General features: G+C 58.5%; 4 protein-coding genes across 18 annotated transcripts; all 4 read right to left on the bottom strand.

Annotated features, from left to right (window-relative positions):
- Positions 1-97: 97 nt before the first annotated feature.
- Positions 98-6,234, bottom strand: HYAL3 (hyaluronidase 3). Of its 5 annotated transcripts, none has more exons than XM_070574948.1 (5): positions 5,790-5,849; positions 5,227-5,284; positions 1,354-2,264; positions 870-959; positions 98-754 (listed from the first exon to the last, which is right to left on the bottom strand). In XM_070574948.1, the coding sequence occupies exons 3-5, from the start codon at positions 2,245-2,247 to the stop codon at positions 491-493; spliced, it is 1,248 nt and encodes a 415-aa protein (XP_070431049.1). In that variant the 5' UTR covers positions 2,248-2,264; positions 5,227-5,284; positions 5,790-5,849; the 3' UTR covers positions 98-490. The 5 variants fall into 5 exon arrangements, with proteins under 5 accessions (XP_070431049.1, XP_070431050.1, XP_008528046.1 ...); XM_070574949.1 differs by lacking the exon at positions 5,790-5,849 and adding an exon at positions 5,370-5,398; XM_008529824.2 differs by lacking the exon at positions 5,227-5,284 and having other exon boundaries at positions 1,354-1,498; positions 5,790-6,234.
- NAA80 (N-alpha-acetyltransferase 80, NatH catalytic subunit) lies at positions 3,012-7,872 on the bottom strand. 4 transcript variants are annotated; one of them, XM_070574955.1, is made up of 3 exons: positions 5,790-5,922; positions 5,227-5,284; positions 3,012-4,316 (listed from the first exon to the last, which is right to left on the bottom strand). In XM_070574955.1, the coding sequence occupies exon 3, from the start codon at positions 4,220-4,222 to the stop codon at positions 3,221-3,223; it is 1,002 nt and encodes a 333-aa protein (XP_070431056.1). In that variant the 5' UTR covers positions 4,223-4,316; positions 5,227-5,284; positions 5,790-5,922; the 3' UTR covers positions 3,012-3,220. The 4 variants fall into 4 exon arrangements, with proteins under 4 accessions (XP_070431056.1, XP_070431058.1, XP_070431055.1 ...); XM_070574957.1 differs by lacking the exons at positions 5,227-5,284; positions 5,790-5,922 and adding an exon at positions 7,784-7,872; XM_070574954.1 differs by lacking the exon at positions 5,227-5,284 and having other exon boundaries at positions 5,790-5,929.
- Positions 6,457-18,642, bottom strand: HYAL2 (hyaluronidase 2). 8 transcript variants are annotated; one of them, XM_008529826.2, is made up of 6 exons: positions 18,374-18,509; positions 15,301-16,283; positions 14,719-14,808; positions 8,218-9,141; positions 7,784-7,873; positions 6,457-7,605 (listed from the first exon to the last, which is right to left on the bottom strand). In XM_008529826.2, the coding sequence occupies exons 2-6, from the start codon at positions 16,231-16,233 to the stop codon at positions 7,288-7,290; spliced, it is 2,355 nt and encodes a 784-aa protein (XP_008528048.1). In that variant the 5' UTR covers positions 16,234-16,283; positions 18,374-18,509; the 3' UTR covers positions 6,457-7,287. The 8 variants fall into 8 exon arrangements, with proteins under 8 accessions (XP_008528048.1, XP_008528047.1, XP_008528049.1 ...); XM_008529825.2 differs by lacking the exon at positions 18,374-18,509 and adding an exon at positions 17,132-17,499; XM_008529827.2 differs by lacking the exon at positions 18,374-18,509 and adding an exon at positions 16,662-17,192.
- A 1,952-nt stretch (positions 18,643-20,594) lies between these two features.
- TUSC2 (tumor suppressor 2, mitochondrial calcium regulator) lies at positions 20,595-23,640 on the bottom strand. Its single transcript, XM_008529831.2, has 3 exons — positions 23,309-23,640; positions 22,048-22,168; positions 20,595-21,876 (listed from the first exon to the last, which is right to left on the bottom strand). The coding sequence occupies exons 1-3, from the start codon at positions 23,452-23,454 to the stop codon at positions 21,811-21,813; spliced, it is 333 nt and encodes a 110-aa protein (XP_008528053.2). The 5' UTR covers positions 23,455-23,640; the 3' UTR covers positions 20,595-21,810.
- Between the last annotated feature and the right edge of the window lie 680 nt (positions 23,641-24,320).

Below are 24,320 nucleotides of genomic sequence, written 5' to 3'. Positions count from 1 at the left end.
ATGGCAGGACCGGCATCTCATGGCAGGACTTGCAGCTGGACACTAGCGACAGGAAGAGCATGGGGCTTGGTAGAACAGGAGGAACAGCCAAACCAGAGGCAGTGAAAGAAAAAGACTTTATGATGAAAGCAGAGTACAGACAACTTAGCACTTAACAGACTTCATCCAAGATCTTCTTGGGGCCCACCTGCCCCTGGACAGGTCTCCTGTAACCTCTCCATGGACCCAGTGAGATGTAGGAACAGAGTCCTGGGCTAGCAATGCTAACCATCTGGAACCCTGACTCTCCCTAAGGCTGCTTCCTTGTCAGGAGGGATCAGGTGATCTCAGGGGGCTTCTGGTTTTAAAATGGTATGTTATTTTTCTGGCCCCTTCCAATCCGCAGGGATCCCATGGGAAGTGGGGTGTGTGTATTGGAAGAATGACTGTAAGCTAAATAGAACAAGAGTGGGACAGGGACAAGAAGGTCAGGGGCAGATGACTCCTGGCTTTATGTTGCTTCTTCAGGCCTGGGATCCTGGCAAGTAGGGCCAGCCCAGCCCTGGTAACAGCGGCAGCTGAAGAACTCCCAAGCTCCAGGGCTGCCATCTGGCTGCAGGTGCAGAAAGGCTTCCATCTGTCCTGGGTCTCGCCGGGCGCAGCGCCCATGGCCATGGCACCGCTGCTGACTGCAGGCCGTGGCTGCCCTGGTCACATTGATCACATAGGGGCCCAGGGTGCCCACCAGGTAGTCATGAAGACGCCAGCACTCCTCCTGAGGAGAGGGAAGAGATGTATCAATTCCCCTGCTCCATGGCCCTGACATGGTCTCTCCCCAACCCTGAGACCCCAGCGTGGGCTGCATGGCAGGCTGCAGGGTCAATGATTACCTCAGAGCTGGAGAAGCTCAGATCCCCCCAGAGCACCACGCCGGCTGCCCCCAGTGCCGCACTCACACCAATGGTCTGCACGAGGTCATCCTGGAGGCAGAGAGCTGCTAAGCCAGAACTGGGCTGGCCAGATCCATTTGGGCCTATCTCCACCTTCAAGAAACTTTCCTGGCTCATTGCCATGATCTGATTCCACCTCTAGAGTAGGCCCCTTGGCATTGAGTCTTAGAGAGGCTTCTCAGGCCCTCTGCTTGGAGACTGCCTCCCCTCAGACTAGGGCTCCAAAGGCTGGGCCTTGCCTTCCCTCTCAAGATCTTCCAGGGCAGAGCCATACCTCCTGGTCAGATGCTCCAGGACAAGACCTCCCCTCTCATAACTAAATCAGGGCCTCCCCCTCAAATTCTCCTGGGCAAGGTCTTCGCAGATCTTCCCAGGATAGGGCCATGCCTCCCCACTCAGACCCCTAGACATCACTTTCACTCACCTGGGACAAGAACCTCCCAGAGCTCCGGTGTGTGAGGCGGGCATAGGCCAAGACAGGCAGGGGATGTATGTGCCCAGTGAGAGCCACACGGAAGGCTTCCTCTAGGCGGTATCGGACAAATGCCTGGTGGTGAGCAGGTGGCAGCCTGGGTGGGAGGTAGATGCTGGGGAAGAGGGCGCTGGAGGCAGCCCAGAGCCAATGCAGTTGGGTGTTGCGGGCAAGGGTGGCTGCATGGCAGTGGCCTGTGTAATTGGAAGCCATACCACGCCAGCCATTGCCACAAGCTGGGAAGCGATAGAAGCCCCAGAGCCCATAGGGCTGCAGTGCCTGACCGAGCCGCAGCGTGTCCTCCATCAGTGCACGGGCTGCCTGTTCAAAGCCAGTTTGGGCCTTGTGGAGTTGCTCCTGGGGGTCCAGGTAGGGGAATACCCGCTGTGCCCAAGCCCAAGAGGCTGTCTGATAGGCTCGGCGGCGGCCCCAGTTCCCAGCCCAGAGTGGACTCCATTCCTCCCAGTCCAGCACTGCCAGGCCAGTGAAGCCAGGTCTCAGGCTGTGGTGGATCTGGTAGGCAGCCCGTGCCAGATGGCAGTCAAGGGGCACAGCCTGGGGGATGCCCCCATTGTGAGCTGTGCCCCTGGGCCCAAGGTAGGGATAGAGGCCAAGCTGGTTCTTGTAGAAGATGGTGATCTTCTGGCCATGGAAACGCTGGCCACAGTTGGCGGTGATGCCCAGGGCCTCTAGTGGAAGGTGCACGCCAAAGCGGGCCTTACAGTGTGCTGAGGGTACGTTCCACAGTACTGAGAAGGGGCATTCAGGGGCCTGCAGCAGGGGCTGGCCACATCCCAGACACAGAACTACCCCTAGCACCAGGGCTGAGCTTAGCTGCATGGTCATGCCCCAGGGACAGAAACCTGCAGGAGAGAGGTAGTGTGAGCTTAGAGTCTCTGGCCATGGCCACACCTTCCATATAGCAGGGAAAGCTGGGAAAACTCCCCTAGCTCGTCCCCACAAGGATCGGGGATGGGGAAAGCCTGGTCTCCAAGGGCTCCCAGAGGCCTCTCAGAGCAGCTACACCTCAAGCTGGCCTGGGCAGCTCCCCTCCCATGTTGTCCATTTCTGTCATGGCACCACTGTGTCCTGACACCTCCCCCAACCACAGGTCTTACAAGTTCCCTTCTTTCCTCTGCCCATCTTGTTTCCTGTCCCAGGAACACTCAGCCCCCACCTTACCTGGCCTAATTCCTACTCAACACTCAGATGTCTGCTGTGACCTCACCTCCCCGAGGAGGTCTCCTGGATTTCCAGACAGAGTGAGGGTACTTGGGCTCCCACTGTCCCAGAGTTGATCCTGTGCTGTATCCCTGTCTATTTGTCCCCTTGGGTTGAGACCCTATCTGTCTGTCTAGTTCCCCATTGTCTTGTCTACTTCAGGGCCTGACACACAGTAGGCGGTCAGTGAGTAGTGATGAATGAGTAAATGTGGAAGGGAACAGACACCCTGTCCGCTGGGTCTAGCAGAGTAGAAGGGGCAGAGGGCAGGTGTCCCTCTACCCATGGTCCCAGGGCCAAAGTAGATTTGGGGGCTCCTGCAGGGATAGGGGACCTACGATGAGGCTGAGAGGCGAGGGTGGGGGTTAACAAATAAACTGTCACAGCCACACCCGACAGAAGCCTTTATTCAGCCACACTGACAGCTCAGAGCCAGAGCCATGGAACCATCTCCTGGTCCCACTGGCACTCAGGAAACACACCCAAGCTAAAGCTGCCCCCAGGGGCCAGGGGCTGAGGTACGGCCAGTGGGCTGAGGCTAGTACTGTCCTGGGCAGTCAATTGATCCAGAAGGACAGTGCCTTGCCCTGGGTAGCCCTCAGATGTCTTTCTCCATCCAGAATATGGGGCATCCTCTCAGGTCTTGGTATTGTGTCTCCAGCAGACTTTGTGGAGGGGGCCCTGCTGGAGGTGGGGGTGAGGTGGTCAAGCACTCAGGCAGGGGAGGAGGTGGTGGTAATGATGGTCCCTTGGGGGCTCTTGGGGCATCTTGGGCAGTCAGGCTAGGGGCCTTGCGGTGTGGCCGGGGGGAGGGGGCTCTGGGGAAGACACTGAGCAGGTTGGCAGGCAGCCGTCGGCTGGTAAAGACCAGGCCCTGCACAGGTTCACCCAGCTGGTAGCCCAGGTGGGCATAGAAATGCAGCTGGTCATGGGTGGTGAGGTGTAGCCGGCGGAAGCCCCGGGCCTGAGCAAAGACCTCCAGGCCCTCCATGAGGCGGCGGCCAAAGCCACGGCCCCGCAGGGCCCGGGCCACCACCACTGTCTCCACTAGGAGGCTCTGGGGCCGGTCTAGCACCCGTGACAGGCGGGCATGGCCCACCACAATGGGGGCTGCCTCGGGCATGGGGTTGGGGCTCAGCAGCATGAGGCAGAGGGGGAAAGCATCTGAGGACTGGCCCAAGGAGTGCAGACGGGAGGCACGGCTGCGGGGCCACTGCTCATTGATGAGGTCCGCACAGGCATCCAGGAGCTCAGGTCGGCAGTGCACAGGCTCCAGGGTCAGCTCAGTTGAGCCAGGACTGAGGATCATCTCTGGATGGCATGTGGAACCTGGGGTCAGCTCAGCTAGCCTGGGGCTTAGGGTCAGCTCTGGCTGGTGTGCAGGATCCAGGGTCAGCTTGGCCAGGTTGGATTTCAGGGTCAACTCTGGCTGGCATGCAGGATCCAGAGTCAGCTCAGCTGGGCTGGTACTCAGGATCAGCTCCATCCGGTGTGTAGGGTCTAGGGTAGGGGTCAGCTCGGCTGCGCCAGGGCTCAGAATCAGCTCTTGCCTACATGTAGGATCCAGGCTCAGCTGAGTCAGGCTGGGAGTCAAGGTCATCTCCTGCTGGGCTGCAGGTAGTCAGTGCCAGGTTGGGGGTTTAGACCACAGTCTCCAGGTAGTGGTATCTCCTCAGACCACAAGGGTGCGCCTCCTGTGGACAACAGCCATGCTGGGCTGTGCCAGGAGGAAGGATAGGGTTGGGGCAGGGAGGGGCTGACACAATACTGGGGGGGCCATGCATCCTGGAACTGGTGGGCTGCACCTTGTCCCCATACTCACCTGATGGCACAGGTGACCTGGAGGAGACCCATCTTCTAAACCTGGGGGAGCTGACTCAGGTAAAGAGCAGAGGGAATGGGTCCAGGGTGTCCTGCCCCACATCGGACAGAGGCTGAGGGCTATAGGCTTGGGCAAAACCCGAGAGCCCTGGTCCTAGCCTGCTCTAGCTACAACTTTGTCAGGACAGTTGATCCAGCACCATACCACCGTGGCTGGCTGGTCATCAGAACTTGAACCCACCCAAGGCTCTCTTAAGAGCAAAGACAGCTGCCCCTAGGAGTTTCCCTGTCCCTCCCTTCTCCCTACATTCCAGGCTCCAGCCTTTATGACCACCTGGGCCATACCTGCCACCTAACTGATCGTAGGGTGACACTCACCCACCCATCAGGCTGTTTTCCCCTCCCTGGACTGCCTTCTCCGCCTGGGGCACAGAACTCCTCCTCAACTTTGCTCAGTTGACACTTTGACTGGGCATGGACCCAACTGTCCCCTCAGATGCAGCCCCAGCAGCTCCAGCAAGGGGCCTAGCTCAGCTACACAACAACGTGGCTCCTGTGGGCCTGGTTCCCCACTGGCCTGAGTTTTGCAGCCACTCTAGATAAGGACCACAGCTTCCTTCCTATGTCTACAGGGGTGTCCAACGGCCATCAGGTTGAGAACCCAGAGCAGCTGCGTCCAAATCCCATTGTTTGCCCATCCTGCCCCAGGCCCTGCTGGCAGGAGGGTCTATGCTGGGGGATTTCTGATGGTGGGGGGCCTACTGGGCCCCACCTTCTACTCACCTGCTCCAGAGGGGACTTCTGGCTCCCCTTCCCCACCTCCTCAGGAAGGCCCCCGAAGCTTGACGCCAATTACACACTGGTTACTAACAGGCAGCCTCCTCCCCGCACACCACATCCCACTCAGAGGGCTATAAGCCCCTCACCTGCATCAGCCACCGCCGCAGCAACCGCGCCCACAACCCCGGACCGGGAGGGAGGAAGCCCCAGGATCCGCCCCCGGGCCTGGAGCCCCAGACGTCCCTGCGTGCTTAACCCTGTCAGTGCCGACTCCACCCACTCTGGGCGGGGCTCCTGGGTCCTCGGAGAGGGGCAGCAGTCTCTCTGGTGCCTCGGTTTCCCCCTCCCTCCTAGTAGGTGACAAACCGTGGAGTTTTGGGCGGTAGGGGCTTCGAGAGCTTGACTCTGGGTGAGTGTGGTTCAGCAAGCTCTGAGAGGGAACGAAAGACGCAGGGCGGGCGTGCGGGGCTGCACAGCCACTTGAGGACTGCACGCACGGAGCGGACGGGGAGCAGGGGGGACACCGAGGACGAACAAGCCACGCGTAGGGAGGAGGCGGTACTGACATGTTGAAGCCGGGCTCCGGGTTGCTCCGTGTCCTCACTCCGCACGGATGGGTATCTCGCTGTCTCTGGCTCGGACTCCTCGGACCGCCCGCGCTGTCCCCTAGCGGTGCGGCGGACGCACTGCAGCCGTCGCGTCTCGCCACTCACCCCCTGGTCCGCAGTCCCCGCCCCCGCTCAATGCGTCATAACACCGACTGGACGCAGACTCGGTCTCTGCTCTGGTTCCGCCTCTGCCCCTCCTGCCCCTGCACCCTGAGCGTCACAGCCCCGACCTGTCGCAGGCTCCGTCTCCCGTTGACTCCGCCTCCACCTGCCCCGCCCATACGGGCTGCTCCTTTGGCTCCGTGCGTCACCGCTTAGGTCCCCTCGATTTGGCTCCGCCGAGGCCCTGCCAGGGCCCACCGTGCCACAGCCACCTGGCGGGGCGCAGGCCCCTCCTCAAGCTGGCTCCGCTTCCGCCTCACAGTGCCCCGCCCCGGTCTCGCCCGCTCGGCTCAGTCTCGGCTCCCCCGGCCTCCTGCCCCAGTCCAGCGTGGAGTTTGGGTCCCATCCTGGGAAACAGCCACCCTCGGACAGACATCAGATCTGAGTGAGAGAGGAACCTTTCCTGTGCCCTCTGGATCCTGGCGCCTGCACGTTTTAGGCGCTCAATAAATAGCTGTTGAAGTGAGAATCAAGTCTGCTTTATTTGTGTGGCTGTTGCCTCTGAACGAATTCAGGTGTGTGCATGGCTGGTTACCATCAACACAGAGTAGGAGCCAAAGGGCTCTACCTCTATAGTCAGACAGCCTGGGTTCGAATCTCAGCTTCTCCATTTTCTGGCTGTGCAACCTTGGGCAAACGGCTTAGCCTCCTCGTGTGTGCCTCCATTTCCTCATAGCGTGGTGTTAGGATTGAATGAGTTAGCCTACTTAAAATGCTTAGCACAGGACTTGGCGAAGAATAGGTGCTCAGTGAATGTCAGTTCTTGTGATTGCTGCAGTTTAAAGACTGGCTCAGGGGCCGGCCCAGTGGCGTAGTGGTTAAGTTCCTGCGTTCCACTTTGGAGGCCGGGGGTTCGCAGGTTCTGACCATGCACCGACCTAGCACCGCTAGTTAAGCCACACTGAAGTGACGTCCCACATAAAATAGAGGAAGACTGGTACAGATGTTAGCTCAGCGACAATCTTCCTCAAGCAAAAAGAGGAAGATTGGCAACAGATGTTAGCTCAGGGCCAATCTTCCTCACACACACAAAAATAATAAAAGAAAAAGATAAAGACTGGCTCAGTGTCTCTAGAGGAAATGTTTATGAGCCTGCTGGGTGGGTGCCGGAGGCTCTAACTCTATATGCAGTTATCCCAGTCTGTAAGCATGTGTGCATGCATAGGCATATGCTCATGATGGCGGCTGAGTGTACTGATTGACCATGACCTGTGTGACTGTGCTGCACTTAGAAAGCTGTGGCTAAGCCCAGAGTGCATTAGGTGCTCAGGGTGTGCATCTGGTGTGTGGCCAATCACCACATGGCCTGCTGCTTACACCATGCTCCCCTCCAGCCAGGGTAGCAGCGGCATTTGAACTCCACAGCCATCTGGGCCTGATCCTCAAGAGAGAGGGCACCTTGTAGGGTGAGGGGCCCACCACCAGGCGTGAGCTTGATGGAGAAACTGGCAGGGTTGAGGATGAGGAGGGCTTCAGGGTGGCTGGGGCGTCGGACACAGCGGCCATGGCCTGAGCACAGGGCTTGACTGCACAGACGAGCCCCACTGGTCACATTCAGGATGAAGGGCCCGAGCATGGTGTCCACATACTTCTTGATGGCCTGGCATGATTCCTGGGTGGGAGGGGGAGTGTCAGGGACACCACGGCCATACATGGGCCCACCTGGGGCATTGAGGCACTCACCCGCTGGCCAGTCAGGACTGCAGAGGTAGAAAGGGCCGCCCAGGGTCTCCCCAGTCAGCCTGGCAGCACCACCCCTGCCCCTGTCCCCACCCTGGGCCTGAGCTCACCTTGGTTCTTGTGTTCTCCCAGCTCACCCAGAGCACCACTCCTGCTGCTCCCTGGGCCGCACTCTCCCCCAGGCTGTGCTCCAGCTCATCCTGGGGAAAGGGACAGCATCATTCTGGCTCATAGGGCCGCCCTCCCTCCCCACAGCAGATTCTTGTACCATCATTAGATGGGACCAATAATTCATAACCCCCACCTGGGGCTGCTCTGGCCCTGGTGGCCAAAGGCAAGCCTGTCCCCACCTTAGCCTGTGAGTGCCATGCAGGCAGGGACTACATCTTTCTGATGAATGCTGGATCATCTGTGCCTAGCGCAGAGCTTGGCACACAGTAGGTGCTCAAAGAGCGGGAGAATGAATGGATGAAAGTGCTGTGTGGCCTCTGTTGCTTAGGACCTATTGCCTGACAAGGTAGGTTACAAGGTCAAGGAGACTCACCAGGGGCAGAAAGCGGTTTGTTGTGTCGTAGAAGATCTGGGCGTAGGGCAGAACGGGCAGATTGGGGTCCCCAGCACCCACAGCCACACGGAATGCCTCACCCACACGGTGCCGCACATACATCAGTGCCTTCCCTGTGCCCTCCAGCACTGCAGGCATGTAAATGCTGGGGTAGAGGGCATGGCTCAGGCCCCACAGCCACCCCAGCTGGTCGTTCTGGGCACGGATGTCTGGCGAGCACTGGCCTGTGTAGTTGGGGCTTAGAAAGTCATAGTTGTAGCAGTCAGGGAAGCCATAGAAGCCCCAGAGGCCATGAGGCCGCAGTGTCCATCCCAGCTTGAGAGTATATGCCATCCAGTCCTGAGCAGCCTTTTGGAATTGGTCCTGAGCTGCTGCTTCCACCCAAGGAGCCGGCCAGTCAGGGTGCTGCCCCTGTACTAGTGCCCGTGAGCGCTGCCGGTAAATGTCTTTGGTGTCCCAGTTGAAGGCCCAGCGTGGGCGCCATGCCTCCCAGTCAATGACTGCCAGCCCTGAAAAGTCAGATGTAGGCATGGCATCCTGGATGTCCTGGGATGTGCGGGCCAGGTGGGCAACCAGGCTGGCATTCTGGGGCAGGCCACCAAACACTGGCTCCCCAGTAGACGTGTAGTAGGGGTAGGTGCCCAGCTGGGAGCTGTAGAAAATGGTCATGTTAGGGCCGCGAAAGGTCTGCCCCGGGTTGGCCACCACATCAAAGACACTGACATCCACATCCACGCCGTGCCTCTTCAGGCAGTACTCGGTGTCTGCGTTCCAGATGGTGGTGAAGGGCTGGTTGGGTACCACAGGGCCTCTGGAGCCTTGGGCCATGCTGAGCAAGATCAGGAAGAGGGCGCAGATGGGAAGCAGGTGGGCTGCCATGGCACAGGGCAGGTCTAGGGAAACCTGGCCAGAGGAGGCAGAGCTGAGAGCAGGCCTGGAACTCTCTGACTCCCACTCGTTAACCCACCACTGTTCTGGCTTCAGGTAAAGATTGGCCTGCATGGCTCAGGGAGGTCAGAGGGCAAAGGAGAGGCATGGAGGGGAATACTGCCACTGGAGGACACAACCGAGTTGCCTCTCTGGCCAGGCCTCTGCCCTCTGTCTCCAGCAGGCCTTGCCTTGGCCTAAGCTCACCCACCCCGCTTCCTCAAAGGCCCCAGAAGCCATGACACCTGTTTTGAGCAGAACAGCTGAAAGCCGGGCCCTCAGCCCCCAGACTGACCAAGGGGCCTTTCCTGTCTCTTCCCCCAAGAATCCTGGCCAGCCAGTGGAGGGAGGATGCTCAGTGACCAAGGACAGGTCAGCACAGCCCTTCTGTACACCTACCAGTCAGCCCACTTGTCCCTGCTGACCTCAGGGCTGAAGGGCCTCATCCTCCAGACTTCCTGACCCCGTGGTGAGGGCCTAGGCAGGGCTCAGCAAGATTCTGTTCCTCAACTCTGGCTCCAGCTGCACCATGCTCTTGGAGGAAAAAGCTGCTGCTGGAAACTCTGAGCTTTTGTAGTGGGTCACCCCACCCAGTCTAGGGGCGGGCTGAGGGGCGGGCCGTGGGCTAGAGGGCAGGGCCAGGCAGCAGAGCCACCTCTGCACCGCTAGCAAAGTGCCCTTGGCAAGGGGTGGGGCTGGGCCGGAAGTGGCCTCTCCTACCCCGTCAGCACTAGGGCAGGGCTCCGTGCTTTATTTGGGGTGGGGTGTGGGGCGGCAGTCTGGGTGGCAGACACAGCTGGGCAGGCCTGCCTGTGGTATTGGAGTCTGGTGTCTCGGGACTGTCTCCTCGAATGGCTGCATTATGACATTTGTGGGCTCCTTCTTTAAAAAAATATTTTAAAATGTATTTTACAAATATGTTGGTATAAAGACAGAATAATCCAGACTGAATTCATTATTATATATTTATTACTAATATTAGTTTTTTCTGATTAAAAATAAAATTAAAACATGTTTGTGGGCCCTTAGAAGTACTGTGGCCCTAGGCCCTGTGCCTATTGGATAAGTCACCCGGGTTTCAAGGATTGTGTCTGAAAGGTACTGTGTTCTTGAAGTCAGGGCTGTGTTATGACCTTTTGTATAGGTGCCAGGTCAGTGATTGTATCTTTGTGAAGCCCCAGTTACTTACCATCTGGGCCTCTGCACAAACTCCAGTAGTGTGTATGTGCAAGTGTGGGACCCCCAGTTCCTGGGACTGGGTGTGTGTGAGAGACCCTGTTGTCTCATGACCATGAGACCATGTTTGTGTGACCACGGGTAGAAGCACGGGTGTCTAGTGACCACATGCTTGCTCATTCCTTTGTGGTTTCACTTGTTTCTGATTCAGAAGCTGGTTATTGAGACCTGCTAGGTGCTCAGGCCCAGGCTTGCCTACCGGGGTGGGGTGAAGGAAACACATTCCTGGCCCAGGTGAAAGTACTGCCTGGATTTACAGCCCAATCTGAGCCTGAGTCAGTGACCCCCACGGACATGGCGGTCAGTGGAATGGTGACACAGATGGTTACCATCTGGGCTTGGTTCCCCAAGTGGGCTAGGATGGAGGAGCCGGCAGGGCTAAAGGACAGGAGAGCCTGGGGGCTGTGGGTACATCAGCCACGGCCTGAGAACAGAATCTAGCCACAGAGGTGGTAGCTGCTGATCCTGTTCAGGAAGTAGGGTCCCAGATGATGACCATTAGGCTCAGCGAGCCTGGCACAACTTGCAAGGGCTGAGGGGACAGGACAACAGTAAGGCAGCTCCTGACCCCCTCTGCCTGAGGCTCCATGCTGCCTCCTGGTGCCCCCAGAAACCTAGTTCTGCAACTGGCATAATCCAGCCAACCAGCAGGCCAGCCTTCTCCAGCTGACCTCAGTCTAAGGGAGAAACTCTAATGATGGAACAGTGGGAATAAGCTGCTGTTACCACTTCAGGGCCGTGCCCATAGGCCTGTTCCTGCTGGGCTGGTCTAGTCGGATTGGTCCAAGTAGTGTTATGTGTCTGGAGTCAGTCCAGCCCCATGGTCCAGCCCTGCTCTCTCTGGTTGTATATACCTCAGGCACCTGAGCCACCTCATTCCCCATTACCCCCAATCACCCATCCACCCACATGACAGCTCTGACTGTCCCCAAGTTGCACCTTCCCCAGGGCTGTCTTCCAGGTCTTCCTGGGGCAACTGACGTGAGGTGGTCACAGGTTTGTATGGAGGTGTCACTGCTGGGTGGGTACAGGTCACAGCTGTGTACAGGAGGTCACAGCTGTTCAGAGAAGCTAACAGCTGTGTAAAGTCACACATTGGGTGATTGCAGCTTTGCACATAGTGGGTTACAGGAATGTAAGGGTCACAGGTAGTAGAAAAGGTCACAGCTGTGTGGGTGAGGTCACAGGTGTACCTAGATCACCTGTGTGTTGGGAGGTTATAGATGTGGGTGAGGTAGCTCACAGGTGTGCGTGGGTCACATCTGTGTGGGGAGGTCACAGATGTGTGTGGGCTCACAGCTGGGTAGGGAAAGTCACAAGTGTGGTAGAGAAAGGTCATAGCTCCTCCTTCTTTGTGCTCCCTCTGTTGGCTCCATCATCTCACGGACTTACTGACCAACACCTGAATCTTCTCTCTAGCAGGCCTCTCCCCACTATGGCCAGAGCACCAAGGAACTGGTCCACCCCGGCCTCCTCCTCCACCACATGAACTGACGTTGCCCTCCCAGTGCAACCACCCAGCCATTCTCTGCCATCACTAGCTAAAGGGATGAGGAATCACTTTGCAACCTGAGTTGACAGCGATTTGGCAGGGCTTGCTTCTCCAGGCTCTGCTCCCCTAACCACACCACCCCCTCACTCACATGCTGCTCTGGGGAGCACTTTCCAGTCTTTAGCATGACTCGCTCTTCGAATTGTATGCATCTCCCTCAACAGTGTCATCCCCAGGAGGACAGGGGTCTTTGTTGGTGTGCTTCATGAACGCATCCCTAGCACCCAGCCCAGCACTGGGACATGTGTGTGCTCAGCGTGTTTACTGAACAGTCTCTGCCACCAAAGTCAGGCGTGATGCCACTTGAGGGCTGTCCTTCTTGCCTCTGCCTGCAGCAGACCCCCAGCTACACCCCAGCCTCAAACTCCCTGACCCCAACTGTGCTCTGACCTTCTCTAGTCTTGCCCATGATTTGTTCACAGCATCAAGCTTCTCCCTCACCTTTCAAAACTCAATGTAGAAATCACTTCCTCCCCTGGGTCCTTGCAGCTCAGCTGGCCTCCTCACAACTCAGCTGTTTCTTGAGTCTGTCTCTCCAGAGCCAGCGTTTCCTGAGAGTAGGGGCTGAGTCCTCACTGACATGGACAAGGGGTCCCCAGGGGTGGGTTTGATGGCTGAGAGGAAAGGCAGAGACCCACCTAGGGTGACTCCCTTCAGAAGCAAGGGGAATGAAGCAGGTCAGAGCTGGTCTTACTGCTCTCCCCTGGGGCAGCTCGGGACAAGCCATGTTCTGCCACGATCAGGACAGCACTGACCTTTGAGGATGCCTGGCTCTTGCCCCATTCTGTGTCTTTGCAGTGGGACAGGGACTGGACCTCAGGATTCAGATCCCAATCTCCTGCTTGCCCCCCACCCCACTATACCCAGTGGAGGACTGTGACCGAGATGGAGAGAGGATGTATGGCTGGAGTCTACTACCCTTGGGAGTGAGGAGTGGAGGAGACGCCCTTGTCTTTGGGAACAGGAGGGAGAGGTGGTCTGGCTACTTGCCCAGCCAGGGAAGATCAACATCTACTTCCGCTGTTCTCCCTGGGTGGGCAAGGCGAGGTGACTGGCACTGGCCCAACTAGGGAGACAGGGGCAAGTAGGAGAAGCACAATGAGCCCCGTCTCTCACAGAAAGTTGGGCCCAAAGGCTTTCTAATCAATATGGAGAGAGCAAGGTCTTTGGTGTTGGGGTGGAATGTGAGTCCTTGTACTCCCAGTGGCTCCTGCCCCAGCAGGACAGCTGCAGAGTGGGCATCTCTGGGCCCCCAGGTCTCAGTAAATGCATTTTACAGATAAGAAGTCTCCAGCACAGAGTCTAACAGAGACAGAGCTGAGTTTAAACGTCACGGAAGGGGCTGGCCCCATGCCAAGTGGTTAAGTTTGTGCACTCCACTTTGGTGGTCCAGGGTTTCTCCAGTTTGGATCCTGGGCACAGACATGGCACTGCTCATCGGGCCATGCTGAGGCGGCATCCCACATGCCACAACTAGAAGGACCCAGAACTAAAATATACACCTATGTACTGGAGGGGCTTCAGGGAGAAGGAAAAATAAAAAATAAAATCTTTAAATCTCATGGAAGACTCTGGAATCTCTCTCACATGCCCTGGCCCAGGTGTAGACAGTCCAAGCACAGAAGTGGTTGTTTCATATTTAATTTACAAAAGAGATCCCAAAATAATAATAATAAACTATCCAGAAGCAGGGGAGTAGGATCAGGTACTCCCTGGCCCGGCTGTGCCCCTCTTCTTCTCTGGCAGAGAGAGAAGGGGCTTCCCAGGGGACTGCCCCTCCCCCTTAGAACAGGGGGATGAGACCTGGCATGGATGCCCTCCTGAGCATCCCAGGGGCTCTGGCCCCTCCGGACTCCAGTTCGTCCACCCCTTGCAGGATCCTATGTGCCTGGCGGAGCCCTTGTGGCAGAGGTCAGCTTGCTTGGCAGCCGGGTGAGAGACTCTTACCAAGTCCAGGTGAGGGCCAGAGCTGCCAGAGCCAGCAGGCTAGTGAGGTGGGACCCTGTGCAGGCCCCACTGGCACCCCCAGCTGCCTGCCTACGGTCCCACTGGCATTGTTCACCGCCCCAGCCCAAGTAGCACTGGCAGCGAAAGTGCGTCTGCAGGTAGCTGCGGTCGGCCCAGCTGAGCTCCCCCTCTGGTCGTAGCTGGGGCTCACCAGGTGTGTGGCTAGGCACTAGGCGGAAGCTGCTGGCACTGAGGTGCAGGAAGGTACTGGCGCTGGGGTCGCGGCGCACACAGCGCCCGTGGCCATGGCATTGGGCCCAGCTGCAATACTGGGCGGCCCAGGACACGTTGACCACATAGGGGACCAGCAGCCGCATCAGGTAATCCTTGAGGTACTGGCAGGTCTCCTGGGGGCAGAGGCCAGGGATGAGGATCAGCTGCCTCAGCCCACAGGCCCAGATAGAAACTCTGTCCACACTGCGGTGACCATACCTTCTTTTAACAGTGCACACATGTGTACATGCACATGCGTGCGTGAGCCCTCACTGTGCCTGTTCCTGCTGAGAAGGGAGTGAGGGCAGATCTTGGAGCCCAGCAGGACAGGCAGGGAAGGGTGGAACTCAACAGCTGTTCAGGACAGCATGTCCCCTTTCCTGGGGGCAGGGGAGGGGCCCTGTTGGGATCAGGGATGACTTGGATGGGAGACAGATAAGGGGGCCAGACTAGGTTTGCCCACCTTGAGGTCGGGAGCCAAAAGCCTACACTCTCGGCCTGTGCTTGCAGATTGAGCTCCAGTAGGCTGGGTGGGTCTTACTTACCGTGCTGGTGGTGTACCCTGCATCGCCCCAGAGGATAACACCGGCTGCACCCAGGGCTGCACTCTCCCCAATGGTGGAGATGAGATCCATCTGTGTGGGAAGGGGATGGTCACTGGGGAAGACTGAGACCACAGAGTGAGAAGAGCAGACAGGGTGGGCAGGCCCCAACCTGTTGCACCTTGCTGTCCCCTCAGCCCAGTCCTCCCTTTTCACTCCTAGATGGAGGCTGTTTGACTTTCTCGTTAAATATTTAAGCCACTTCTACCCCCACTATGGGCCTCTGCTTCCCAAGTCAAAGGCCCACTTGAGCCTAGGATGTATCTATCAGGGTGGACTCCAAAGTCAGAAGGCCCAAGTCCCTACTCTGCCCTGGATTTGCTGGGAAGCTTTGGGCAAATTTCTCATAATCTCTGGGCCTCAATTTTCTCATTTGCAAAATGGAGATAATGATGTCTCCCTTTCACAAGGTTCCAGAGAGAATGAGGTGAGCTGATGTAAAGCAGCCAGTGAACCACGGGGCAAGAGGCTCCCTGGGAATCCAAACCTGCAGTGGTTCCCTGAGGGGCCCTAAGAAGCACATACCTCGCTAAGCCCTGTGAGCCTGCGGCTATAGGTGGGCCGTGTGAAGACATAGACCGGGAGTGCATAGTTGGCGTGGTGGGTGTGAGCCACTCGAAGGGCCTCCTGAACACGGAAGCTGACAAAGTTGCGGCCATGGGTGGAGGAAGCGAGTGTCTCGTGCAGGTAGACAGAGGGGAAGAGGGCCGTACTCTCGGCCCACAGCCAGGCCAGCTGGTCGTTTCGGGAGACCTCAACATCAGGGCAGCGGCCTGTATAGGTCTCCCAGTTCTGCACATAATCGTGGTTATAACAGTCCGGGAAGAGGTAGAAGCCCCAGAGGTGCCGAGGCCGAACTTCCTTGACAAAGCGCAGTGTCTCCAGCATGAACTGCCGTGCAGCAAACTCAAACTCGTATTGCGCCTGCTTGACTACACGGTCTGATGGCCAGTCAGGATGGCAACTGGCTACTAACTGGCGTGATGACCTGCGGTACACGTCCTTGTCTTGCCAGTTGCGAACCCACACAGGCCGCCAGTCCTCCCAGTCAATGACTGCCAGCCCTGCAGGCTCCTCTGTACGAATGTAGTGCTCCACATGTTCCCGCAGCATCTTCAGGTGTGCCCAGAGGCTGCCATTCTGTGGCACACCACCATGCACAGACCTCCCTGCCAAATCAAAGCGTGGATACAGGCCTAGCCGGTCACGGTAGAAGATGGTGATATTCTGGTTCACAAAACCCTCATTAGGCGAGGCCTGCACATCGAACACAGTCAGGTCCTTCTTTGGGTCCAGGGGCACCTTGAGGCGTGGGCCACAGTCTTGTGTGGGCACATCCCATGCTACCACAAAAGGCCGGCCCGTGAAGATGGGTGGCGCTGTGGGCTTCAGCTCTGTGGCCCATGCCACCACCACCACCAGGGCCAGTGTGACGGCGGGGCCCGGGCCTGCCCACATGCTGGGGGCTTCGGGCAGACGGTGTCACCTGCCTGGCACCAGCTCAGGAACTGCAGGAAGGGTGAGAGAGAACCAGTCAGTCTAGAGAATCCTGGAGGTGCCCACCCCAAACCCACCCGCACTCCCAAAGCCCATGCTGTGTGGGGCACCATGCCTAGGACTGTTCAGACCCTATTACGTGGCTGTAACTAGTCTGAGAGACCACAGGCCACTGAGGGGCAGGCAAGACACCCTGGGAACTCACTGCCAGGAGCGTAGGCTCCTTCCTGGAGAAGGTGGCCTACGCCTGGGCAAGGACCTGTTAGGTCTGCGACCTCTCTGAGAATCAGACGAATTGAGCTGTGGACTCGCTGCCCAGAGACACACATGCGTGTATACCACCCAGCACATGGTTTCGGAGAACCGCGAACCAGAAGCCCATTCTGTACCCCGTGAAGAACTCTTGGTCCAGAGAAATGATAGCATTTGGTTAAGTAAGGCAAGGCACAGTTCATGCAGCGGCTAGGAATCTGGAACATAGCCTCGGAGCTGGTATCTGTGTAGCACCCGCCCGGCAGAAGAGGGAAGTTGTCAGGAATTTGTCGCCAGCGCAGACACTCTCCCAAGTTTGATGGAGGCCCCGCGGGGACAAAGGGGCAGCGGACCTCCCACGGCGGCGCCAGGAGACGGTTCACTCCCTCCACAGCCACCGGGAATGCGCGCGCCCGCCCGGCGGGTCCGGGGTAGAGCTCACTCCGCCGGGCCTTTGTGCGGGACTCCGCCCCCGCCCCACACGTGGGGCCTGAGCCCGGCCGGGTGGGGGGTGGGGCCTCTGGGCCGCCTCCCTGGGCGCATCCCCGGGAGTTCAGAACCTAGCCCACGGAGAGAGAGCCGTCAGGCTTGCACTGCCCGCCCTCACCTCGCGCGGGGCGCCGCCGGGACCTGCGCCATGGCCACCGCCATCCCCGGCCCAGCCCGGCACGCTCCTGCCTTTCGCCCAGGGACTGCCCCGGCTCGGCGCCTCTGCTGGCTCCGCCCCCCGGCCCGCGGGCCCCTTAAGAATCCAGCGCGGAGGTGGGCTCGGGACAGGACTTGCGGCAGCGGCGGGAAGGTTTCCCCGACTTTCGCGCCGCCAGTGCCGCGCTTCGGGCTCCAGGGTCCCCAGGTCCTCCGCCGAGGAACGTGGCCACCCATCCAAGATCGTGAGGCCCCTCCGAAAGGGGCTTCCTTCTGGACTCCCAGCCGCGAACACCAGACAGCCCGAGATTTTCTTCCCCCCCGCAGCCCGAGGCCGGTGGTACAGTCCTCCCGGATTCGCGGCGAGACTAGCCGCTTAAAGGGACAGCATAAGGACGGGAGTCAGGGAGGGAATAAAGGCGGTGGCGTTTCCCCGCCTGGCCATAAGGAGGTGCTGTGGGACCCCAAGGCCTTGGCTGGGGGCAGCAGCGGATCTGGCTCTGCACCCGAGTGTAGCCCTTAGTCCTGGGGCCCCTTTGTGTGGAAAGGGGGACGGTGACCAGAACCGATCTCCGGCCTTCCGGGACAGTAATTCCCAGGCCCCTATGGATCAGGGCTCCCTTCCCCCCGTCCCTGGACTGCAGGGAAGCCCCGCCCCCTCCCAGATTGCAGGGGGGACCGAGCAGCCGACTCAGCCATCCCCTGGCTGGGGCGAGGGAGTGGTTGTCCTGGCAACACGAGCTGTGGATCGCAGCGTGGCGAGCTGGGCAGGGTGCCGGTATGCCCAGCGAGGCCTGAGGGTAGGGCGCCCCCTTGCCCGATACCTGGATCAGGGACAGGCCAATCCCTAGGCTCCCGGGTCTCCTCCTGCTCAGTCTCTGGGGGGCCTGTGGGAGCCCCCAGGGCTACCTTTCAACTCTGGGAGGCTGCCACCTTGCAGAAGTTCCTGGCCGGACAGCGGAAAAAGACAGCTCCTTCGGACCTCCACCCGGTATCCTGAGCCCTTTCACCCCACAAGCCCCTCCTGCTGGGGTGCAGGCTTGGAGCTGGGCAGGAGCAAGACCTCCTCGCCTCTTCCTAGATCTGCTCCCCCATGTGGGGTTTAGCTCCCCGAAGGGCCCAGGTCTGTCTGCACCGCCAGGGAGGGAGCGCTGCTGGGAGCGCATTTGTGGGAGTGCAGACCAGTCCTCTGTGCTGGGCTCACCTGTGTGGGAGTCTGTCAGTCCAGTAAGTCGCCGGCCTCCCTCCTTCCCGGGGTGAGCCTCTCCAGCCAAGCTACTCGCGCCAGCTGCTGCCCGCTGGGCAGCCTGCCGGCGACTTGATAAACCCCATCCCCTCCCACCCGCTCCCGCCTCCCACCCCAGCCCTTTCTCCTCACTTCCTGCTGCCCCTCCAAGAGGAAAGGACCAGGAACAGGCACGGGGGGGAGGGGACTGCCTTGACCCTGTTTCCAGCTGGCTTGCCCTGCTGGCTGGCTGCCCTCCCCACCCTTCCCCTGAGTAGGCCCTGGCCTGGCAAACTGCCCCAGGTGACAGGAAGGCTGTGGGACCCAGCTTAGGTGCCAGCCTCCTCCATGCCGTCAGCTTAATACTGAAAGCTCTTCTCCCCAACCTTCCCTTGGGATTGAGGCCCATCTTTAAACCCAGTAGCATGTGAGTGGAGGGGCTCCGGTGGTGGTGCTTTGGGGAGTCAAACTACTTGGGGGATGCTCAGCTGATGGTCCCCCAAAGCAGGTGGTGAAGGGAACCAGCCCTAGAGGGGGGCTGGGGGAACTTCCAGGAGCTGAGTCAATTTTTTTCCACTAAGAGCGGAAACGTCCCAAGTATGACAGAGTGGACAATGTGTTAATGTGTGTGACTGTGCAGGGTGGGGGGTGGCGCAGGGGCTAGAAGGGTTCTGCAGGGTGCTATCCTACTGAAGGATGTTCCTGGGTGGATGTCTCCGACACTGCAGAGCAGGGGTCTCCTTACAACATGAGTGAGGAAAGGGGGTGCCCATAATGCACCTGGCCCCAGGGAGGGCTGCAGCAGGGTCCCAGCCGACCCCTCCAGAGGTGCAGACAAACCTGCACATCCTCAAATCACCCTGAGCCTACCCCCTCACCCTACTGGGCCACCTCCCTGATGCCCAGGGCCTCTCTCTTAACAGGCTTTGTTAAATTGGGGGACTGGGGGAGGTGGGGACATACCCTGGAACATGTCCCTGACGACCAAGGAGTCCAGGAGATGGTGTGGGAGGGTGGTGTCCCTGCACCACCGTGCTGGCTCCACAAGGGACACACAGGCCTTAGAAGCTCTAAGGGTGGGGGCCCCTGGGGAAACAAAGGCCAGGCCAGACTGTCACAGGGCAGGGACACTTCCTCAGGCAGCCAGCAGGAAGGAAGTGAGCACAGCCCAGTGGGAGGGAGTGGGGAAGCACTGCCCTGACCCCCATTGTTTCCAGCTTTGGGGTCAGCTGGGGCAGGCCCAGCACAGGGAGTTCCCTCACACTGGGACAGTGGAGATGGGAGATGGGACGGCATCTGACCCTGGGGCAGTCAGTGGGGGGGATAGTGGAGGATGACAGAGCCTTACGCCTGGCCTCTTATCAGGAAAATGGAAAGGTGCCCAAAGAACTGCAAATCCAGGCTGCACAGGATGATCCTGCTCTGGACCTGACAAGTTTAAGCCTCCGAAAGACTGGCAGGCCAACTCACCAGACCCAGAAGTCTGGGTCCTTCAACTCCCTCCTCCCTAACTGGGAGTTGGGCTGATGGCCAAGGGCTAGGCCCAGCAGAGAACCATTCTCATAGTGAGCCCTGAGAAGTGTAGGCTAGAAGTCAAGAGAGGGCAGGCTGCAGGTGAGAAGACAAGGGCAACAGGGAACAGAAGGAAGTATTGAGTGGCTGAGCTTTGCCTGCTGGAACAGAAGCTCCAAGCCCACTCTCCTGCTGGTGTCCACAGGTAGCCCTGGGAGGAGGCAGATGGGTTTGGGCTGCAGAGGCTGGCAGTAGGCCAAGGGTGTGGTGGCACCCATCTGGCTGCTGTCCACCTAAGACTGGGCCTGGGAGGTCCACGGGGCTCAGGCTGTGACCTCATATGGGGTCAGCTAGCACTGCTGGGGGCAGGCAAACTGTTCCACACCTATCTGAGGTTACATTCTCACCTCAGCTCAGACAGGTGGGGCCAATCCCTAGTGAAGTATCCCAAAGCCTTCCAATTCCAGGGGTCCCCAACTATTGAACACAATAGACCAGTGAGTGGCCCTCTATCCTGAGGTCTGTGTGAATACACTGCCACCTGCTGGTCATAGCTGAGATGGCCGGAGGCTGGGCTCAAGCTTACCCTGGGCCTTGCTGGAGATGGGGCCACCAGAATCCTGGGCCCAGGCCTACCTACTGAGCCTAGGTGGTGGGCTGGGTGTCACAGCTCCAGAGACTGCCACTCTTGGGGTCTACAAATAATTTTATTGAAACTGAACAAAAAACACAACAGCCTTCCTAGATTGGGGGCCACCCTCCCCAAGCCATTTCCCACAATCTTTTAGCACAGAGCTTGCACAGTAAGGAATTTAAAAAAACAAGTCATTTCTATGTAGAAATCAGACTCTGCCCCAATAACATCATGGAATAGACTATTTACAAACTTTCACATTTTAAGTATTCCTTTTATGGTTGTTCTTTCCTTTCTGTCCCTACCCAGGGTCTCCAGTACTTTCCCTTGAGTGATCCTGAAGGGATGGGTATACTATAGGGGAGGGTGTGATGGGTCTCCTCAGAGCTACTGGCACCAGCCCTAGCGTGTTCTTCCTCACCACAGGGTGGTAGATGGTCTCCTCCCAGTGGGGGTCATGGTGGGGCTGGTGCAAAGGCAAAGGGGATTAGGCAGAGTAGGTGGGTTGAGTCCACTCCCCATAGGCATAGCGATCCATAGCCCTTCCTGATCCCATCTTATGCCCTCTCAAGCGGGGGTGGGGTGGGGGACAACACCTAGTTGCAGTGGGGAGGGATCAGCCCAGCCCAGCCCTGGGTGAAGGGAGAAGCCTTCCACACCAGTCCCTGCTCCTATTAACAGCCAGCAAACTGTCCATCTGTCTGGGGGTGGGAACAGATGACCAGGAGGGCAGGAAGAATCAGGCTTGTGCTGTCCCCAGCCTCTGTCCAACACAGGAGGAATCGAGGTAGCAAATGGCTGAAATGCTTCGACAAGGGGGTAAGGGAAGTGAGGGAAAGGAAGTTCCCACTTGTGTACCGCTCCCACAGCCCAAGGGCTGGAAGAAGGCAGACCTTGCTTGTAAAGTGCTGTAGCTCCTAGCAGGGCTGGGCGCTAGGCAAGCTTGGAAGAAAGCAGGCCAGGCAAGGGCACAGGAACCAGACATTCCTGACCAGTATATGCCCTGCCATGCTCCTTGTAGAGATTGCTGGGGAAGGTGGGCTGGTAACTCCGCCATTATCCCTCGCCAACCACCAGCCACCTCTTGTCCACGTACAAACCAAAACCTGACCAACATTGCAGGACTGCCCTGCTCACAGCTGAAGATTCCAGGCCAGTGGAGTTTATTCAGGGTTGTGGCTCCAGCCTAGGTTCCTCAGTGGAAGCCACACCTTGAGCCTGGGGTTTTCTTGCTGGGGCAGAGGGTGCTTATGCCTGCCACCCTCCAGGCTCACACCTCATAGAGGATCACAGGAAAATCCACGTGGATGCGGGGGGGATCCAGCTTCACGATGCCCTGCCACGGAAACAGAGGCTAGTGAGGGTCAGCTCAGGGCCCCTAATCCAGGAAGCCTTCCTATTCCTCCCAGCTCCTCCCAGAAGAGCCCCCACAATGACAGCAGACCCCATTCTGGGTCTACCTCCACACACTCAACACAGGCTCTATGACCACTGCCCAGCCCCTCACCTGAGGAATCAGGTTCTTATGCACCCGCCTCAGCTTGGCCCGCTTCTGCCCGTTCTTGGTGACGATTGTCTCCTCATAGAACTCGTGAGCCAGATCCCCATCCTCGTCATAGAACATGGAGCTGTGTAGAGGGAGAGGGGAACAGGCTGGGCTGGAGCCCCACACCTGGTCATGGCAAATGCCAGACCACAGGGAAGTGTGCCCACCCCCAAATGGGAAGGAAGGAATAACCTTGGCTAGAGAAAGGAAAGAAAATAAGCCTGGAGAGTCCCTTGCTTAGGGTCTGGGGTCTACTAGAAGGAAGTGGGAAGTCAGGTGGTGGCCAGTGCTACTCTGTCAGACCCCAAGAAGAGAGACCATACCAGAGCACACTGTCCAGGCAGCCAACACCAGTTCTCATCACTGGTTTCTTCAGCAAGAGTAACTATTCCAACTACTTGGGGCCTTGCCTTCACCCAGGACTTCTAGAGTGGGCAGGGTGGTGGCCTGGCATGTTGGTCTCACTCCAGAAGACACTGCTGCCAAAGCCTGAGATAGCAGATGCCTGAGCTAGGAGGGAGCCTAAAGGAAAAAAGCTGCATTCTCCTCACCCACCCCCAGGTGGCTGGTGTAGTCAAACTGTCACTGTTAGGTCTCAGTGGTATCTACAGTCAAATCTCCAGCATCATCTGAGCGCCAGTCCCCAGAGGCCCACTAGGGCCAGGCCAATTTAGTGCTCCTGTCTGGCCCCCTGGGAGCCAGAGGGGAGGTCACTGCTCCACATCTGGAGAATATATCTGGGTGAAGGTCTTTTTTCCCAGGCTCCATCCCCAATACTGGGGCCCAGTCCTGCTTTCCGGGCCACTACCCTCAGAAGTCCCCACCCCGCCACCATGGGGAACGCAAACAGCCAAAACAGAGGGTCATTCTCCCCTAAAAATAACTGGGGAAGGGGAGGCTAGAAGCCTTCAACTTGCAGGTTGGGCTGGAAGAGATGAAAGGAAGAAGTCCTGAAGTCTCAAGGAGACCCTATCTTAGTTTTACCGTGCAGACAGCCTACCCAGGGACAAGTCTCAGGCCTACTCTTCCCCTAGGGAGAGCTTCAGAGCAGCCAGACAGCCAAGAACCGACTGCCCGGCTTCCCCCACCCCTTGCTCCTGTGGGGGCTCGAAATATGGAAGTCGTCCTGGCTCGGGTGTAGGGGTACGGCGGCGGGAGCTCCCCATGACGCGGGGCGCCCAGTACCTGCCTGTCTTCCCCGGGGCGAAACCCGCGCCCTTACCCGCGGCGCGTGAATACGAAGGGGGGCACGACTCGGCCTCGCGGCCGCACCAAAGCTTGCTCAGCGACCGCCGCCTCCGGGCCGCCGCCCCCCGCCGTCGAGGCGAAGGGCCACAGGCCCCGAGCTTTGGAGCCGCTGGCGCCCATGTCAGCGCCCCCGGCGCATGGCGGGCCCCGCGGCCGCTTCGCTCTCACAAGGCTGTCGGCGCCGCCATGCCCTGCCTCGGCCTCTGCTCGCAGATGCCGCCGCCGCCGCCTTCCGCAGGCTCGGTTGTCTCCACGGAAACCTCACTTCCGCTTCCGCATGATGCTCCCTCTGATTGGTTGCTTCTCTCGTCGGTCAGTGGGGCGAGACCAATAGCCGCCCTCGGATGCTAGACATCCCAGCATGCACTATGAAAAGTCAGATCCCAGCAGGCCACGCTCTCTCCAGCGGGGGCACCTCCTACCCAGGAAAGTAGTGGCTGTGTCCTCCTCGCTTTTTCTTCGTGTATGGCAGCTCCGACGTCCCCGACCCCAGAGGTCAGGTCCAGTGGGCCTGCCCAACCACTAGGTCCCCCCAAACTAGCACTTGCGGGCCTGACCACAGGCCGTGCCGCACGATGCTTGTCTAGCTTAGTGCTGTTCCTACACCGATTTTGCGATCATCATTGTCACATGTGGAGAAGAAAGGGAACCGAAGGAAAATTAAGGAATTGGCCAAATGTTGTATAGCTACAATCAGGTCTGAAAGGCTTTCAAATTCAGTGTTCTTTCCAAACCCACCAAAATGCACGCTTCCTGAAGAGAGAATTAACAGCTATACCTTCGGTGCCATGAGTAGTGTCTGGCGCACAGTAGGACCCCAATAGATATTTGGTGAAGCGCCTTCCACAGCTTGGGGGTGCGTCTGCGTAAGTGTGTGTATGTGTTGGGGGTGTCTGGTTTCCCTAAGCTCTAGCTGCAGCTGATATTCCTGCCCCCACCACGACCTGAGTCCCAGGGTGCTGAGTGATGACTGACTACATAGCCAT

Source organism: Equus przewalskii, chromosome 15 (assembly GCF_037783145.1).
Source record: "Equus przewalskii isolate Varuska chromosome 15, EquPr2, whole genome shotgun sequence".
NCBI lineage: Eukaryota > Metazoa > Chordata > Mammalia > Perissodactyla > Equidae > Equus > Equus przewalskii.
This window is presented reverse-complemented; position numbering and strand designations above follow the sequence as displayed.

Excerpts from the sequence above, each read along its gene's own strand:
- NAA80 (XM_070574957.1), bottom strand. The coding sequence starts at position 4,222 with ATGACCTTGACTCCCAGCCTGACTCAGCTGAGCCTGGATCCTACATGT.
- TUSC2 (XM_008529831.2), bottom strand. The coding sequence starts at position 23,454 with ATGGGCGCCAGCGGCTCCAAAGCTCGGGGCCTGTGGCCCTTCGCCTCG. Across the intron at positions 22,169-23,308 it reads TTCGTATTCACGCGCCGCGG|CTCCATGTTCTATGACGAGG; the intron begins GTAAGGGCGCGG and ends CCCTCTACACAG. Across the intron at positions 21,877-22,047 it reads ATAAGAACCTGATTCCTCAG|GGCATCGTGAAGCTGGATCC; the intron begins GTGAGGGGCTGG and ends TTTCCGTGGCAG.
- HYAL3 (XM_008529820.2), bottom strand. The coding sequence starts at position 2,247 with ATGACCATGCAGCTAAGCTCAGCCCTGGTGCTAGGGGTAGTTCTGTGT. Across the intron at positions 960-1,353 it reads CTGGGAGGTTCTTGTCCCAG|GATGACCTCGTGCAGACCAT; the intron begins GTGAGTGAAAGT and ends CTCTGCCTCCAG. Across the intron at positions 755-869 it reads TGAGCTTCTCCAGCTCTGAG|GAGGAGTGCTGGCGTCTTCA; the intron begins GTAATCATTGAC and ends CCCTCTCCTCAG.
- HYAL2 (XM_008529826.2), bottom strand. The coding sequence starts at position 16,233 with ATGTGGGCAGGCCCGGGCCCCGCCGTCACACTGGCCCTGGTGGTGGTG. Across the intron at positions 14,809-15,300 it reads GGCTCACAGGGCTTAGCGAG|ATGGATCTCATCTCCACCAT; the intron begins GTATGTGCTTCT and ends CTTCCCACACAG. Across the intron at positions 7,606-7,783 it reads GGGAGAACACAAGAACCAAG|GAATCATGCCAGGCCATCAA; the intron begins GTGAGCTCAGGC and ends CCTCCCACCCAG.